Source organism: Mya arenaria, chromosome 12 (genome assembly GCF_026914265.1).
Source record: "Mya arenaria isolate MELC-2E11 chromosome 12, ASM2691426v1".
Classification (NCBI taxonomy): Eukaryota; Metazoa; Mollusca; class Bivalvia; order Myida; family Myidae; genus Mya; species Mya arenaria.
In genome coordinates this window covers 47,592,298-47,611,882 of record NC_069133.1, presented here as the reverse complement: position 1 = coordinate 47,611,882, position 19,585 = coordinate 47,592,298, and the positions used below count along the sequence as shown (strand labels likewise).

General features: G+C 34.7%; 1 protein-coding gene across 1 annotated transcript; it reads left to right on the top strand.

Moving 5' to 3' along the window:
• The first annotated feature begins 3,022 nt into the window (after positions 1-3,022).
• LOC128210744 (PC-esterase domain-containing protein 1A-like) lies at positions 3,023-14,377 on the top strand. Its single transcript, XM_052915097.1, has 9 exons — positions 3,023-3,160; positions 3,644-3,723; positions 4,379-4,494; positions 5,678-5,794; positions 8,660-8,873; positions 9,477-9,549; positions 9,975-10,093; positions 13,103-13,621; positions 14,222-14,377. Exons 1-9 carry the CDS (start codon positions 3,085-3,087, stop codon positions 14,375-14,377), a joined length of 1,470 nt encoding a protein of 489 aa, XP_052771057.1. The 5' UTR covers positions 3,023-3,084.
• Positions 14,378-19,585: the final 5,208 nt, after the last annotated feature.

Sequence of the window (19,585 nt, the reverse complement as noted above, 5' to 3'; positions counted from 1 at the left end):
GATACATAAGAAATGTCAAAATAATAAAAAAGTATCCCTGGTCGCTCATTATTGTAGCTAGAATTCGCCCCCAAATTTACTGTCCCTTTTCTTTCGTTACAAAATATTTACAATAATCTAATCCCCGTGCCGTTTTGATTTGATCATTAATCGATTATAATATGTCAAATCTTGCGGGAAAATCGGATCTGAAAATATAGTACTGTTGGTAGGCTAGGACTTTAAAAGAATACAAGAATAAACTTATATTAGCAAAAACGTTTTCATCAACTCAATTAATAACGTTTTATTTATATCTGTATTTTGTTGTCACTATAATCATATTTTTGCATTGTAAACAAACCCTGTTTCTTAAAAGGAGCAAGTACGTAACTCATTTCCGAATCCTTCTCCAGGACCCCTTCTCCATCGCATAAAAAGTTGATAAAAAGTGTTGGCTGTCATAAATTGCTGACGTACTTTAGACGAATTTCTTAAATATGATTAGGCCTTTTCGTGGTGGCCGTTGTCATTAGACGTAAATAACTTTGGGGTCAAAGGTCAATCACTTGTTAATGACGTAAACTAAAGCTGCACTCTCACAGATCGAACATTTTGAACGTTTGGAAACCAGTAGTATAAGACTGCTGACAAAAATTAGATCGCATATATTTATATTTAAGTTCAAAACTTGATGTTTTATGCATTTTTCTTAAACCCTAAGTAACGGTTTTAAGCTGCAATCTCACAGATTAACCGCTTTGACAACTTTTTTATTTTTTGTGTTAGAATGAGCGATCTGCTTTTTTTGTCAGCAGTGTTATATCACTTGTTTGCAGATCTTAATGCAAAAAATTGGCTCATTCAAAGACATAAAAATAAAAATGTTGTCAAAACGGTAAATCTGTGAGAGTGCAGCTTTAACCCATAAAACATTATGGTCAAGGCTAAACATCATTAATATAAGAAGCCTGGACGGCATTTTAGAATGACTACCGGTCATATATGTACAGTTCTTAAGCTAAGGAATCATATAATCAATTACTCATCTTGACCAGTAGATGAGCCCTTTTGATTTTGAGGTCAGGTGCAATAAGAAAAAAAAATATGGTTACCCCCTAAATATTTCAATGAAGTTTGTTCCTAAAGTCCTCAAACTTGATAGGGATTATTGATCATGACTAGTATAGATGGAGTCTTAAGAACCAAAGTCAGGTAGAATAGAAACAAATTAAATAAGATTAATCTTCCAGACAATATTTCAATTACATTTTTTCCTACAGTCCTTAAACTTGATAGGGGTTATCTGGAGAACTGAGGTCAAGGCATTAACAACAGTTTAAGAAAAATGCATAAAACATCAATTTTTTTAACTTAAATTTAAGAATTTGCTTTCTAATTTTTTGTCAGCAGTCCAATATGACTGGTTTACATGCATTTTCGCATAAATTGGCTCGTTCCAAGACAAAAAATAAAAAAAAGTTGTCTAAACGTTCAATCTATGAGAGTGCAGCTTTAATTTAAAAAAAATGGCTGTAGTTTAAAGTTTATTTTCCAGATCTTTTAATCCTATGGTCCTCAAAAGGGTTATTGATCATGAGCAGTAGATGAACCCTGTTGATTTTGATGTCAATAAGTCAAGGACAAAATGATAGTGACCTTGACTTGATATGAACATCATTTTTTGCTCAATGTGCATGTATCCTTGGATCATTTATTCCTCAAACTGTAGAACTTTGCATGAATAGTGTGTCTGGAAAGGAGCACAAATGAGTTACCACTTGAACTCTATTTGGTGCTTTAGTCCCAGAGTTATATAACAGCTCTTAATATCATAATTGTTTATTAATATTTAAAATATTTTTTTTCAATTAATTTGAATTAAGCAATATATGAAAAGCTTAGGCAACTGTCTGCAATGCCACTTGTGCAAATCATAGACAGTTATTATTATAGATTGTTGTGGTCTAGTGGGTAAATTATAGTCTTTGAGATGTTATATATAAGTTACAGACACCTGCTACACTTGTTCTTAATTACTACTGGGCATACTGCATGTATCTACTATAGTTAATTGAATGGTAACATGGTATTCAAGTATCCTAACCTTGATCAAAGCATATAACATAAAGGTTTTAATTAGATTCCTATGGGATGTACCTTCAGGTCTGCAGGTAAAGACAATAGTTAGTTACCCTAGGGGCTGGTATGAATGAGTTTGATTAGTGAGTTTTCTACTGTTGGCTATTTTGTATGAGTGGAAAGAAATTGTATGCTGTTGTTGTAAATGTTCAGACAAGCTGCTCATCTTAGGCAATGGAGATTAAAGGTTAAGAAGTTGAACATTATGGCAAAGGAGTAAAACGTTTAAGTTGATATTACATGTATATTAATATATTACTTCTCACAAGATAATCAATATACATTGTTTACAGTTACACTGGAACGATAACAAGATAGAGAAGAGTGGATTATGTGTTAGATTAGTTATAAAGGTTAAGAATATGACAAATTATGGCTGCATAGAGACCCCGTGCCACTTTGCTGACTTATATTACCTGATCAAGCTTGCTTTAGTTTAAACTTTCATTAATTTTACAATGATTGTAAAACAAGCCATTACAACTTATATTTATCACTCTCGTTGGCACGATGTTGCGCAAGAGTGTGGTCTTGTGTTGTGGGGAGAAATGGAGTACCCGAAGAAAACCCACTTGTCTGGCTTGGTGACCGCTAACCAAACTCACATGTGCCCAGCCGGTAATCGAACCGGGGTCACCTTGGTGAGAAGCGAGTGCGCTAACCACTGCGCTAACCGGACAGCCCATTAAAATGGATCAGCTTGCTTTGACCTGTGTTTACTTCAGCTGTTACCTTTGCAAATTACAATATGATATTATAAAGGTGATGTTAAATATAAAGATGATGATAAATTGTTTGATCCCTGCTTTGTTTTGAATACATTGGTAGAGGTTTGCTTACATTGCAGTCATCAACTGCTTGGTTCTTTGACTATACATGTTTCAGCGGAGGGGTATTAATTCTTGAATTTCCCTGTTATTTCAGGAATGCGGAATAGAGAACAGTTAACAAGCATTCAGCACCATGTCAGAGATATTCCTGCAGGAAGATATAACCACTCTGCTGGATAATCGCTTTATTGTCATCATTGGTGATTCAAGTATGTGCCTATGTGTCATAAACTTAAAATGGGCATATTTGTTAACGTTAACAATGTTGTTCATGTCATCATTTTCAACTTTCAAATTGTTACTTCTCTGAAAGTTTAATGGACACACTTGTGACGTGCTGTATTTCTAACAAAATTTGAGACAGCTATTTCAGCTTTACTTAATGTTTATTTTTATATTCATTAACGTACACTATAAATATGATTATGTGTTGCACACATATAATTATAATTATTATGTATGTACAACACATAATCATATTTAAAGTGTATGTTAATGATAATGTCATTTATCACATCAACTTTAACAAAGTTCTTAACAATTGGTGTTATTTTGACTATTCTCTATTATCTTACTTTTGATATTTATTTGAACATTTGACATTCTGCACCAGAGCTTTAACATGTATTCTATAGATTATAATCACGTCATGAATGCATCAAATATATATTTTTACTCAAAATTGCTTTTAGTCCAGAGGGCTGTGTACAAGGATCTGGTGCTCTTGCTTCAACGAAACAAGTATCTGAGCGATGGCCAACTACGAAGCAAGGTATTCCGAGATCATAGGGATGAATAATTATATGATTGTTTTAAGCTTGTCTGTTTTTCAAAGAAAAAATGCAGGGTATTTTGAATTGTTTTAGCCTTGGTGGCGTCGGCATGCAAACTCTTTAAGCTTGACCATAGCTCATAACTTTTAAAATATCAAAATGAACGTGTAAACATGTTGCCAGAGACAATACACAGGCTTTACTAATTATTTTCAATTGTAAAAAGACAACAGACGAAGGCTTGCCTAATTTCTGCAAGATTTCTGACAGTTTGTCATTATGAAACGTCATACATATCAAGTATTGGGTATATAATGGTCTGGTATTAAGAAACTGATTTGCAAATCTTTGCAGGAATTATATGTTTAAATCAACTGGTGTGTTTTTTTAAAATTAAATTTGGTCGCATTTCAGATGCCAAAGCATACTTTTTTAACAAGTATAAAGAAAATTCACAATATGTCTTTTTATATGTTTTATTTATAATAAATTACTTTGGCTCAAAATCAGACCTCAAATCTTTGAGAATTGTTCATGGAACAAACCAAAATTATGTCAAAATTCTTAACTTTGCATTTATCCAATCCAAAAGTCTTTGTCCTCTTTCCCAGAATTGTGGAAAAAAACTTGTTTAATTATCTTCCAACCCCACAGGGAGAGATTACCTTCTCCGGTGACAAGCTGATTGAAGGTGGTCAGTATGGCAAGATGACCAATGGTGTTGGGTATAGAGAGGTCCGCCAGTACCAGACGGATTTCCACCTTATCAGGTAATACATGTACTTGTATCAGCTTATCTGTTCTCTTTTTCAAGAAAATGAATCAAAGTATACCAAGGTAAGTTGTCATAGACTTGATGTCATGTGTGTAGTCATAAACTAAACAACTTTAGTCATGTATGTAGTCATAAACAAAACAACTTTAGTCATGTGTGTAGTCATAAACAAAACGACTTTAGTGCTCCTGCTGCATAAGTTTGTCTGTAAGAAAAAGGTAAAGATTTGGTAATGGTTGGGCTTAAACACACTGTCATTGATAGATCAGCTGTCTCTCAGCTGTTAGGGGAAGTTTGCCTGAAAAAGGAAATTTCTAAAAAACACAAAAAAATCTTATTATAAAATAAAAAAAGTGTGAGGTAATTGTTGTCATACAGACAATCACATAAAAAATTAGTAATAACTTGATTCTAGTAACAGCACATTGAAAGCCAAAAATACTTTTATCTTGGCTTACACCTTATGTCTGATTTTGATACAAAAGGACCCTTAATATCAAGATATCAGGAATTTTGACACCAAATTGGAATTTTTTTCACACATTTGGATTGAATTTTGGTCACAAAATCATTTGAAAGATAGCCCTGGAAAGACATGCACTACGTTGAAGAGAAGTGAATTTAAGTTTATCATTTTGCAAATTGTGCAAAAGGGCAGAAGGACTCCACACATACTTTGACCAGCCCTATTGCGTTCATATCCCCGATAATAACATCAACCCGGCAATTCATTCCTTATATTTACACCAATAGTTTATTCAAGAATTGTTAATTTTTTTTATTCATTTCATTTAAGAAAACCTTTCAGTATTCCTTTCTTACCCATTCTGTAAATAGAACAACCCGACTGCAACCGGAAACATTTGATCAACGACTTGAAATCACTTTTAAACATAAAATTGATACATTTATGGCAACAATACATTTAAAATATAATAAATTAACATTTTCTAAAATGTTGATTTATATTTTACGGGATCTGCTGGCACAATACAAACAATAACAAGATCAATAGATTTCATGTTTATCGTTATGCAATGAATTGCAGTCCAAACATATCCGAAGATGTTGCGTTCATCGATTGATAAACGCAATTGTCGAAAGGCAGTTTATTTTAGGAATGGAAGTTGAGGTGTAAATATTATTTACTGAAACTGCTCTCTGATCATATGTTACAGGTTCTACTTTGTGACGAGATGCTACAATTCCTATGTGGAATCTATACTGTCAGACCTTTCCAAGGATCCGCTGCCTGATGTGATCCTCATGAATTCCTGTCTTTGGGACATCAGCAGGTAACGTATTATGACTAGAATAATCTAAGTAAATAATCCCTTTGAACATTGTATATTGTATCTTAAAGGGAAACAGCGCTGAGATATCGATCTAATGAATACAGTAACGTTTTAACAAACAATGTTTTAAAAGCACATGGTCTATTTGCTGGCTTGTGGACATTGTGTCACATTTTGTGAGGCTCAAGTGAGGCCCCAAAAACATTCTTTTATTGATAAACTTATTTGTCCATTGATAAATAATATAGATCTGAAGAAATTAACTCACAGGTCCTCAAACGTGAGTCAATGAATGAAAAAATGCTGCTAATCCATGCTGATGTCTTGATATCTTGTATCAACATGAAGATAGTCTTTAAGATTCTTGTTTAGAATGAAGGAATGTAACGTACAATTTTAAAGCCTCCTCACACATAGGCGAATCCATTAAACGCAGTCTAGCGAATTGGGTAAATTTTTCATTTCTGGCGAATTTTGACATCGGCCGAATATATACATGTAGGAAAACATTAATTAATATTGACTTAAATGCGTGGTACTTTTATTTGAGTTGATAATAGTCCAATGGAATCTGATTATAATCACAGTTATTAATTATAATTAAATCTATAACGAACAAGGCATTATTAGCAGAGTTGGCGGAAATAACCGAAGATCGCCGTTAATCACCGAACGGAGATTCGGCGGAATTTTTCGATATTTGCCGAGCGTGCGCTAAGGATTGTGGGTAAATTATTATTTCTTATCGTTTCACCGATATGGGGCAGTTGCCAATCCATGCTTTATAGGTCCGTGTCTCTATTAGTCTGAAAGTCATCATTTATGATCATAGGCAGCAGATTTTGTATCCAATTTTAGAGGAAGGTAAGCCCATTAAATTGTCTCTGAAACATATTTTTCTGTGAAGTTTCTATTTTGCAAGTGAGTGATTTTATTATGCAATATGGTTGTGTCTCATAAAAATATAGATGAAGTGCTGGAAAAAGGGGTAAACAAGGTGAATTGGCATGTGTGTCATGCCCGTAATGCTACATGGCGATGATGAAAATCCCCTGGTATGTGACCAAAATCCCCTTAAATTCTGGACATAATCCCCTCAGGAGCCTTTCAAAATTATGGCAGTTTTTTTTTTTTCGTACTTGCGTCTTAAAATACTTTGAAATTTTGCTGAATTAGATCTGCTAAAAAATCCCCCTGAATACTACCAAAATCCCCCTGAATTTTCAGACTTTTGAACAAATCCCCCTGAATGGTCTCCAGAAAATATGGCATGTATGGGCCAGTAAGATTATGTATGCTGTAGAAACCCTTATAATTATAATATAAGGAACCAGAGCTGGCAGGCTTTCTGATGGCTATGTGTTTGCCATCAATGGCAGCAACAGAACTTGGAAAGTTCCACTTCTTGAGGAACCCATCAGCCAGTGGTTTCCATTTTTCAGGTGTGGAGGGGGCTGTCATAACCTCATCAACATATTCCTCACATATAGCATGCCAGACTTCTCTAACTACTTCAGAGAGGGTATTCTCAGCGACCCTCCAGGAGTACTGCATGTCAGAGTACTTGGTACCAGAAACCAGGTGGCGTAGAGTGGCAGCTAACTTGATGCCAAGGGCTCCCTGTACCAGGTGTGCTGTTTCGAGAGGCGGTGGCGGACCTTCTCAAATATTTCATCATACATTTCAGTTGGCATGCAGAGAAATTTCTTGAAAGTTCCAGGATCTTTTCTTCTGAGCTCAACCATGAGCTGATCGTAGATGCCAAATTGGCGCCGTCTCTCGGGATGCAGCCATGGTCTACTCCAGATGTGACGTGCCCAGGCTCCTCTTTTCCCCCTAAATCAGCCTCTGATGAACTGGTGGATGTTAAGTTGTTGCTGGAAGACATCTTTGTGGGCCATAGCAGCCACATACTGCAGTGTCAGTCGTTGTAGATCTTTTTACAAAGGAATAACAAATAATCTTGATATTTAGCCTCCTCTGTTTATATATGAAATTCAAGAATACACAAAACTGTTGAGATACTCAAAACTATGCAAGAAATGTGGATGCGTATTGGTTCGCGTTGATTCGTATGTCGTAGTTACCCATCGTAATGATTCGTATGCAAGCGTCTGCCATTCGTTTTCTGAACGTCATCCAATTGTCACAATTAACTTCAATTTGTAATGAAATTTGGGATTCAGTTAGCTACAATACGTGATTATTCGCTACATTTGTACACAATCGCAAATTATCGCAAAGATTCATCATGGGATCGTCCTCGTTCGCTTGATATGCAAATAAGCTGATGACGCCCTGACAACGAGCAAACTTTAACGACAGTTGACGAACGCTATGCGAAGACATTCCGAAAGGTTTACGTATTGAAACGAATTTTAACGAATGATAGACGAAACTTTTATTCGCCACAAGTTTTTCAACATGTTCAAAATTTTCCGACGAACAAGACTTATCGCAACCGAAGCCGAAGCTCACAAACGCATATATACGAATGCCATCAACGATGTACAACGTACATATACTAATGGGAATGAAATTAACTCAACTCCTATTCACCAGTACACGCATGTTGACGTCGGTGGGGGGGGGGGGTTCGCTTATGTGTGAGGAGGCCTTTAAGAAATAAAGATCATGTAGAATCTTAGAGGAATGAAATTGCTAGAGGTAACATAAAAAGTTTGGAATAATGTGATTTTACAAACAAAATTCAGAGGGGGTGACACAAGTCTGCTAAAGACCCCTGCTTTATTTAAGGCAGGAAAACGTGTAACATGAGTTCAGTATTGAAAGATGAAGGAAGTTGATATTGGTTTACTTTGATTCAAATAGAACTCCTATAAAAATCATTGTACCTTTATTCAGATATGGAAACCGCTCAGTAGACCACTACAAGGACAATCTAGCCACCCTGTTCCGACGTATGAAGGAGGCTCTACCTGAGACATGCCTGGTAATCTGGAACATGACGTTACCAATATCTAAGCAGGCGCGGGGCGGATTCCTGATACCCCAGGTGGAGTACATGAACAGCAGTCTCCGCCTTGATATACTGGAGGCAAACTTCTTTGTACATAAGGTAGGTGTTTTTATGCATAATAATGATAATGATAATAATAATAATGATATAATGACGATGATAATAATAATAATAATAATAATAATAATAATAATAATAAAAATAATAATAGCACCTCGGAGGGTAAGAGAGTGTAAATACTGAGGAAAGCTGATAGCATCAAATTACATTTCATGTTAGCGATGCAGAAAATCTGCCGAGTAAAACGAAAACCTAAATTATTTTGAATTTATTCTATGTAATTATAACCTAAAATTGGTCTTGTCTGATTAATTACTTAAGAACTTTTAGAAGCCTTTTTCCAACCATTAACAAATTCGATCAGAATGTTTGGCAGAATATCGTGATCCAGTTTGATAACCAGCCATGTCACCTCAGTCACTCCAGAGTTATAACCCTTTAATTGGCAAAAGCTGTCTTTACAGTGTCAGCTCTCTGAACTTGGCTTAATGTACAACCACTTAGGTGTCCTAAAATAAGGACAGGCATATTTTGTGACAGTTCGAGATCTTTTAATTGCTATGATTAAGTTTATTCTGAAAAAAATAGTATTCTTTTATTCTTTGTCATCTAGTTATCACAACATGTAAATTTACTTTTAAGCTGGCCCTGTCTTATGGCTTCAACACTCTGGACCTTCACTATTACCTGAGACACCAGCTCCAAAGAAGGGCAGGTAAGGTCAACCGGCTTGACTTATTTTGGGTAGGGAAGGAGGGTTAACTCTGGGGCTAATTTGGGGTAGAGGTGGAGGGTAAACTTTTGGGCTTATTTGTGGTAGGGGTGGAGGATTAACTTCGGGGCTTATTTGAAGGAGGAGGTGTTTACTGGCTTTACTAAGTCTTGATATTGCAGGTATTCTTTATCTTTGTGATTAGTTTTTCAGGCTTTCAAACAAACATCATGCAAATGCTTAACCTTTGGCCAAAGCTCGAAAGAAGTAAGCCATAGCATTGTTCTTCAGTTTACATATTACCAGTGGCAATATTCATGTCACAATATTTAGCAAGGCTGTATGTGTATTTATCTCTGCAATGGGGGATAATATACAGAATATTTGACAAACTGCTATACTGTTGATTCATTAAATATTTTCCACAGGTGATGGCGTGCACTGGGACATGACAGCACACAGGCGCATGACAAACCTGATACTGAGCCATGTAGCGCAAGCATGGGGGCGGAAGCCGCCAGAAAATGCCAGCCGGGTTCTCACCATGGTAAGGACAAGGGAGGTATTTTGCAGACGGTATTCTTAAAACATATCCTTCACAAAGTGTGGTCACGTCGATCAGTCCTTCCATTGGTTGTCTGGTTTTTAACTGGTCCATATCTTTCTCTTCATGATTGGATTGTAAAATTATTATGCAGAAGTGACCATCATAGCATGAGAATGTGTTGTCCAGAATACCTGTGTCCCTACCCTAAATGTCAAGGTCACTGTTTGCGGTCAGTCCTGTTTTTGTCTGGTCCATATCCTCCTCATTCATAGTCAGATTTTTTTTTTGCGTAAGTGACCACCATAGCATGAGGATGTGTCATTCAAAATACCTTTGTGCCTACCTTCAAGGTCACTGTATGAGGTCCATCACAATCCAATCTTTCTCATTCATGGTCGTTTTCTAAAATTATTTGTCAGAAGTGACCACCATAGCATGAGGATTTGTCTCCACAAGCTTCATGTCCCTATCTTAGAGGTCAAGGTCACAACAACCTAAGGAACTTCGTATGTTTGGTTAAATAAGCCTTACTAATAATAGTATTTGTCGGGGCCATATTTTTGACAAGCAAGGTCAAGTTTTAAAAATATTTGGCAGAAATTACCACCATTGTATGAAAACGTGACGAGCGCAACACACTTGTCCATACAATTGAGGTCAAGGTTACAGCAAAGTACTGAACTGAAGTATGTAATGCTACATAAGCCTTACTGATAATGTTTATTTTCCCAGTTTATATCTTTGTCATTTATGGTTGGATGTGGAAATGATATGGCAGAAGATACATTTCATTTCATTAAAGATCGCTATATGTGCTATATATGGTAAGGGTTGTTCCAGGAAATATGCTCTTGGGAGAAGAACTGAATTCCAAAAAAGGGGGACCATTGAGACAATTATAATTCTGTTTTCATCCCCCCCACCATCACAATTTAAATAGGGCTGATACCCAACTATGCCACAAATAGATTTGGGTTAGTACCTCCCACCTCCAAAAGTAGAATTAGGGCGGGCAACCCCACCACCACCACTGCAATTTAATAGAATTATGTAAAAGTTATACGTTATTAAACCTGGTTATTTACCAGCAAAAACAAGTTTCAGGGTATATAAGAATTAGAGACTTCATACACATTCTGTTAAAAAAATTATCAAACTAAAATGATGTTCAATAGATGTTGTAATTTTAAAACTTTCTTTCAGAACTTTAATCTTTTTTAGCCAATCCAACCATTTTAAACACTTTTAATATACTTCGGACAGCCACTGCCATCTCCATTTGTTTTTGCAGGCTGGGGGGTAGAAACTTAACTTTTATTTTCTGTTTAAAATTTTGCCCCAGTTTGCAGTATGTCATAAAGATTGGGTAAAACCGCCAATCTTCATGATCTTCATAATAAAGACACATATAATAAGTTATTGTTACTGAAATGAAAGCTATTTTTGCCTATGTATCAGTATGCTTTAGCTTTATTAATAACAACTATTGTCTGTAACGAGTCTTATCTATATTTAGAAATAAATTGGGAACCCATGAAAATCTCAAGATGATATGAACGGAAAAAACCCCAACAAAACCCATCGAGACATTTTAAACTTCAAAACACCCCCTCCAAGACGATTTAAACTCCTTTAACACTGCCCACCAGGGATCATTTTAATTCATATCCAATCTTCCTCATCACCAGTCTCTTTATTATTGACAATTCTGTGGCATGTTAACCTTCCGTGAAGCACGTTCTACTACTTAATTTCTTTAATTGTTCTTTGAAGGCAGTATTTCTGACACTTGGACACTAGTATTGTAAAGATAACCACTTAGGCCTAAAAAAACAAAGGTTTGGTTAGGGTTACATCCTTTTCAAAAATAGTAGGTTGGCTTTTTAATTTATTTTTAGTTTTTGTTTATTAGGCTTTATATATTATAAGAATGTTTTTTTCATCATTGGAGAATGGTGTTAAAGTAATCTTCTGTATAAAACATTCAAGGTTTTAAACTTCATATTGAAAAACACTTAAAAACTATTATTTTTTTTATATTTTTCAAACTGACTATAAAAATGGTAGAGTTGGCGCCTATTTCATAGGTTGAGTCGGGTAACCCGAACCAAATGTATTTTTTTAGGCCTTATTGGTATATTTAAACTCTGAAGTATAATCATTTTAGGAAACGACTTATGTTAGGAAACGACTGAAGATGTTATAAGAACACCGGCCCGGCATATACAATCCAATACAAGTATAAAAAAGTTGGAAAGAGGGAACATTCCTTAAAGTCATGCCTTAATCGATGAATCATTCAGGCACATCAGTTTTATGTTTGATAATGTTTATGTCAGATCTTAGGCTTAAAAAAAGGTTACCTGACCAACATTAGTAACTAATATTTATTTATGTTTAATGTGAGGCTTTAAAAGGGACCAAATGGATTTGCCATTATATATATAATAACCCAAATTGGAACGGTAATTTGACCTGAAAAGAGAAGAATTAGTATAATTTGAAGGTACTTTTTGCCTTGCAGAAATAAACACACTTTCTACCAACCCATATTTTTTCAGTCCGTAACCAGAAAAAAATCAATATTTTGTTTAGGCCAGGGTTTGGGTTCCCTTTTTCAAATATTAAAGTAATACCGTACTGTTCAAAACAAAGGTTGCAGGAATGATGTGACAAGGTTAAAGTAATACTGTGCTTTTAAAAACCTAATACATAAGATAGTACCCCAAGTATAATACAGTATAACTGTGCTGTTCAATACAAAGGCTGCAGAAATGATGAGACAATGTCATATGAAATGCTCTAACAGCTAGAAGATTTTTTAGGTTTATGTTTTTGGGGCAATACCAGTTTCTGTAACATTCTCTTTATTAAGTAAGTGTTTTTTGTTCTCAAATAAACAAAAGGACTTCATATTAATTTTGGGTTAATGATAAATGCTTATTTTCATCATCAATGTGAATTCAATTCAATAAACTGAAAGTTTTAATCTTTTTATTGTCTTTCTAGCAAAGGGCAGGAAATGCCAACAAGAGACCCATCCGTGCTGGTGAAGATTTCACGTTTAACTGCAACGCAAACATGAACAACAACAACAACAACAGATCAAAGTACAGCATCAACAACAACCTGTTGCCTCCAAGTTGCAATCAGAACGTTCAGGGTCCAATCACCAACCAAATCAACATCAACATCGCCAACAACTATGTAAAGAATAACGCTCGCCATGACAGGGACCAAATTAAATCCCAGCATAAGTATCTACTTGAAAAGCCTATTCCACAATTGGACCCCTTGCAGTTCAGGAACTTAAACAACCAACCGGTGGCACAGACACATGCTCCTGCAAGGACCAATTATAACGCCTACGGAAGAAACAATAATGCTGCCGCTGTTCCTGGGATGGTTCACAATGACCACTTCCTCCCACCAGGCCAGTTTTCTAAAAATGATGTGAACCTCTATGGAAAAAGCCAAGCAGCAAACATCAATCGCTATGGTGGTCCAATCAGAAATGTGAATTTCACAGTAAGTGAAAGATTCAGGTAGGGTTTTAACGAGGGTTATGGGAAGGTGCTGCCCCCTGTCCTTTTTTGATCGCACCCTTTTGCCTTCACAGTCACAAGCATTGGCTCCCTTTGGCTTCATAGAATTAAAGCTTAAGACTTAATCGCAAATATTTTATTAGAACCTTTAAGATTATAAATACATACAAACTATACATATTTGGTCTATTAAATCTAAAATTATTTGAATTTAACACAATTCCGGACATTTTTGTTGAAAATTTATTATGTTCAAATTCTTCACAGCCAGACACAGTGTACCCTTTTCTTCCTCAGCACCCTGTCCCTCTTCTGCAGCACCCTGTCCTTTTTAATACCTGGCTAAAACCCTACTCTTGTTGTTGAGATGTAAGCCTCACATGTTGGAAGGCGTGTAATAGAGTCCCACAAGGGGCACATTCTCTTGAGCCCTCAAAAAGAAAACAGTACTGGTTTCTATGCAGAAGACAAATGCGAAAGATGCTTATCAGCAAAAGCTGTCTTTCCAATTAAGCTAAAATAAATTAGTATAAACATGAACTTTAACCAACACTTAATCATGTTATGTTACTTTCTTTTATAGGGGACGAATGTTGGCGAGATGTTTACGGGTCAGCAGTTTGACTGGACGCCATATGAGAACCAGCAGTTACAGGGTCAGTGGGGGTCATACCAGGATAACGTACAAAGTGGGGACCACACCCGTACTGTGCCTTATGCCAGGAGTGGGCACAGATAGAAATATGAGATTTACTATGAAAACATCACCTCAGGAATGTTAAATTATGCTAGAAGGTGTGAGGAGAGTAAGGGGGGATTGATTGACAGAAATATTTTGGGTTCATACAAGGGGATTATGCTGGGAGGAGACCATGTGCGCATTTTCTGTATTTCAGGAGGTGGCATAGATAGCAGACAGTAATGGAAGACTTTATGCCAGATTTTATATATGTAAGCTATTTGTGGATGGTTGTGGATAGATTGAGAAATACGGTAGCTTTGACATCTAACAGTTAGGGGTAGTCTGAGAAAGTAAGATGTAAGATGGAGAGAACGTTTTGGCAGGCAGGGATCATCACAGCAGCTTCTGAGGAGAGATGTGGGAAAACATGCAAGAAGATGATTCTCGAGAGTTTTTATACATGAAAGGCTACAAGAAAATCTCAAGATTTTACCTTCCAAGAGATTTTTTGAAGGGTAGAAGGGCATTGTCGTAACATATCCTTGAAGGGGTTGAATGTGACCTAGCAGAGATTTGTGTTATATGGAAATTGTCCATGCAGATTTTGTTATACATTAAGCCGGCATTGTTAACAGTATCATTTGGCGGTTGTGTGAAAAAGGATAAAACAATTGTGGTCTTGTTTAAATTGATTTTGGTTATTACTGTAAAAAAAAAAGAAAATATTTGATAACTGTGTACGGTGGATTTTTTAAAGGCTAGGCAAGTCTTTTATTGGTTGGCAATTACTAACTATGATGATTGCTCATTATTTTGTTTTGTGGCAACCAAATTAAACAAATACAGTATATGATAAGCTCAACCAAAAGCATTGATCTTGACCAGATTCATTTCAGTATTGAATGTATATAGATTTATGTAACTTTGACCTCTAATTATAATTTCCTTTATGTGATGTGAATATTGAAAGTTTACTTGTTTGGTTGCAAGATGCTTGATGTTTCTTTTTTATTATTAGTGCTGATGAGTTTTTTCATTCTATTTTCTTTATTTGTTGCATTTCTAAATTGTTTGTCTTTCAATTATAAGTCATTTGACTAGTCATGTTTTACCCAAATGTGCATGTTGTTAGTTTATTAATGCTTAAAATGTTCACTCTGCGGCCACAACAAACTGATGTTTCAGTTCATATCAAATTTAAGGCTCCTATTCTTCAGAAAATCAAAAGTTATTTTCATATATTATGTGACTGCATCTATTTTTCAAACAAAATCACTTCAATGATGTACAGTTTATGTATTCTTGTATATTAAGTAATCAAACTAGTCATGGCTCAATAACTCATGGCTCAATAACTCATGACTTGACTTATGATTCAATAACTCATGGCTCAATAACTCATGGCTCAATAACTCATTACTTAAGAACTCATGACCTAACTCATAATTCAATAACTCATGATCCAATTACTCATGATTCAATAACTCATGGCTCAATAACTCATAATTTAACTCATCATTCAATAACTCATGACTCGATAACCCATGACTTAACTCATGATTCAATAACTCATGATTCAATTGCTCATACTTCAATATCTCATGACTCAATATCTTATGACTCAATAACTCATGACTCAATAACTAATGATTCAATAAGTAATGCTTCAATAACTCATGACTCACTAACTCATGATTCAATAACTCATGACTCAGTCACTCATGATTCAATAACTCATGACTCAATAACTCATCACTCAAAAACTCATGACTCAATTACTCATGATTTAATTTGTGATTCAATAACTAGTAACTTGGTTGAAAACATGTATGCAAAAGATACAATGAGATTTGAGTAGCGTATATAAACTCGATCTTAAAATTAGTGCTCCTTAGGTTGTAGATATTTAAGTTTGTCCATATATCGGCAAGAATTTGTGGTGTGCAGTATTACCTAATGTTTACATCTCTCGTATTTTTCAAAAGTTGTAATCTCCAATTTCAATGCTCATAAACTTGTTCATAATGATATAAATATGACATTTGTCATAAGTCCGGTGCATTTTTTTTTATATTAATCATTTTGTTGTTTTTATTTACTGAAGGTGCTCAAGGTATGATGCTGGTGATTTTTGTATGTGTATATAATGATGTTTATATTGTTTGTATTTGTTGTTGTTTTTTTACATTTTTCTAATGATCTCTGCAAAATGTATGATATTCAAATCATTATTTTACAACATACGAGTACATGTACAATAGACAGTAAAATATGAGGGTTGTCTTAGCAATGGGCATACAAGAAATAGTGTGAGGGCAAGGATTTCAGTTAGGGTATTAGCTAGAGGGTGCTGCTTTTTTTGGAAGCACCCTTCTGCCCTCACGGAGACCAGAACGTGCACCCTTCTGCCTTCAAAGAATTAATGCTTAAGATAATCAAATAATTCTCTTGTTTTGATTGAAACTTGAAATATGATTATGACTTCAAACAAACTTAACATATTTAGTAGTTGAAACCTAATATTACTTCAGATAAGCACAATTTCTAACATTCTATGAAAATCAAAATCATTTATGCTTTAAGTAGTCATTGCCCAGTACAATGTGCTATTTTCTCCCTCAGCACCCTGTCACATTCCTATAGCTCCCTGTCTTTTTTAAAACCTGGCTAAAACCCTATTAGTTCAATATTGTATCAGTGTTACATTTCAACTGACCGTCTTGAACTTATTTAGTTGAACATGACCTTTTGATAAACAAACAAAGTATTATTTTTCTGTATAAAAGTATTTATTCAAAAAAGTCATACAAAATCGTTGATAAGATCAGGCCTGTACATGCAGTACATAGGTTTTGAAATAAATCATTAATGTCTCATTATATATATGTTCGTTATGTATTTGTCAGTCGTCTGAAAGTTATGTGCTAAATTTGATATCAATACCTTGCCCCAATATCACGAAAATACTTAAGTCAAATCTCAAACTCAGTCTGAACTCATTTCACCATATAAAATCATAATATTCTTCAAAATCTTGCATGTTTTACACTTTTTGAAAACGTATTTTCTCATAGAATGTGTTGATAAAAAGATTTTGTCAATATTTCAAAGAAAACTAATTCTAGAGCAAAAAATATACTTGAGTATTATATAAAGAATACAGAAATGTACTCAAATATATATTTGGCTGTAGAATATATTTACCTGGGAATTCGACCAAAGGCTTTCATCAGCATATTCTATGATAGAATGCGCTTATAAAACTGTAAAAAACATATATGATTTTTAATATATTTTAATGCTATGTGATAAAATGTGTTGAGACTGAGTTTGAGATTTGACTTAGGTATTTTCGTGATATTGGGGCCTGGTTTTAGAAAACTATTACTATTATAACTAGCGTCGTGTGTCTTATTATACCTTATTATACCTGGCATTGTTCCAACTAATGTTGTTTCACTTTTGTGTTTTGTTGTTTTTTAATGTTATAATGGAAAATTAAAACTCTAGTCTGGGTTTAACTCACATGGAAAAGTAGGTCTGGTCCCAATATTTTGTAATATAGATTATACTTACTTCTTTTAGCTCAATTGTTACGAAAGCTGCCAGCTTATAAAATCATGCTTGTCTCAGTCTGTTTCTTGGGCAGAAACCAGTACTGGGACAGTATTCATTAAACATCTTAATTGATTTCTTTTCTTAAGAATAATTCCTATATGTTCTTCATAGTTACTCAATTTTTAAGTACAAGTGCTTTTTTACCAAAATAAAGTGTATATTACGGTACATAAAACTAATGAGAGTTAAGTATTTTATTTAAGATTAAGTTATTACACCTGGCCCCAATTTCTCGAAACTTCTTAAGTCCCTTATAACAGGATTAAGCTAAGCTCACTATTTTTGTTGTCAATAATTTGCATTATTTTTACTTCTTTAAGAGTTTTTATATTTAAGATAGGAGTTACCTTCATGATAATCACAATTAACCGTTTATCATTTATAAAAAATCAATTTCAGTATGTCTTTTGACTTATTGAAATAAGCTACTTAAGCCTGTTAAGCTTAAGAAGTTTCGAGAAATTGGGGCCATATGACCAGCAAGATACTTAACTTAAAAAAATGACTCAAGTTAGGTAATGACTTAAGGTGTTCCAGAATACAGGGTGTGGTGTCCATTTTGAGAGGCTATGTAAAGATTTTGGGGTGGGGATCGAACCGACAACCTTACGGGTTTGAGGTGGACACCTATTACACTAGACCACTCTTGCCCTCACTGAACAAAAATATCTTAAGCGTAACAGATTTAAGTTATAATATTTAGCCCAAAAACTAAGAAAACTTGAACTTTATTTTACAAACCAAAACATATTTGATCCTCTTTAAAATAATTTCTTTTAAAGAGAGAAAAATTATATATATATTTCTCCTCTTTAAAGATGGTCATGATAAACTAATTTATACCAAAACAAACATATTGAGCCTAGCTTGATCCTGTAAGAGACTTGATGGTTTGAGTAATTAGCGCATTATATTGATCTAATATATTTAAGTGACTTAAGATTGTTGGAGAAATTGGGGCCAGTGTTTCACTGATAACCATACATACATATACATGTATAACACTTATATCATAATTTTATAATAAATGTGCTGTGATATTGCAATTCTGCTTATTTATGCAGATATACTGATAAGCCCCAAGACAACTGTGTTGGGTTGTACCTCGGTGTAAATAAATGTTCTTTTTAGTTGTTTTTGTTTGTTTAATAAACAAGGTCAATATTTCGAAGTATTGTTATTTCTTTAGTGGTTGAAACAGAATGGATTGACATTGTTGTTGCCACCGTTAGCTTTAGATGGACTAAAATTGTCTGCTTTTCTGAGTTATTTTGGTTTTGATGAAAAAATACAAAAAATGAATCCATTCACACCTGAAATCTGAAACTTACTGATTGCATTATTAACTTAATACTGATGTCATGGTAAAATTCATACTGATGGCATGGTCTACTTAATACCGATGGCATATTCAACTTCATACCAATGGCATGGTCATCTTCATACTAATGGCATAGTCAATTTCTTCTTGATGGCATGGTCAACTTAATACCAATGGCATGGTCATCTTCATACCGATGGCATGGTCAACTTCATACTGATGGAATGGTCCACTTTATAGCGATGATAAGGTCCACTTCATAGTGATGGCATGGTCAACTTCATACTGATGGCATTGTCAACTGTATATCAATGGCATGGTAAACT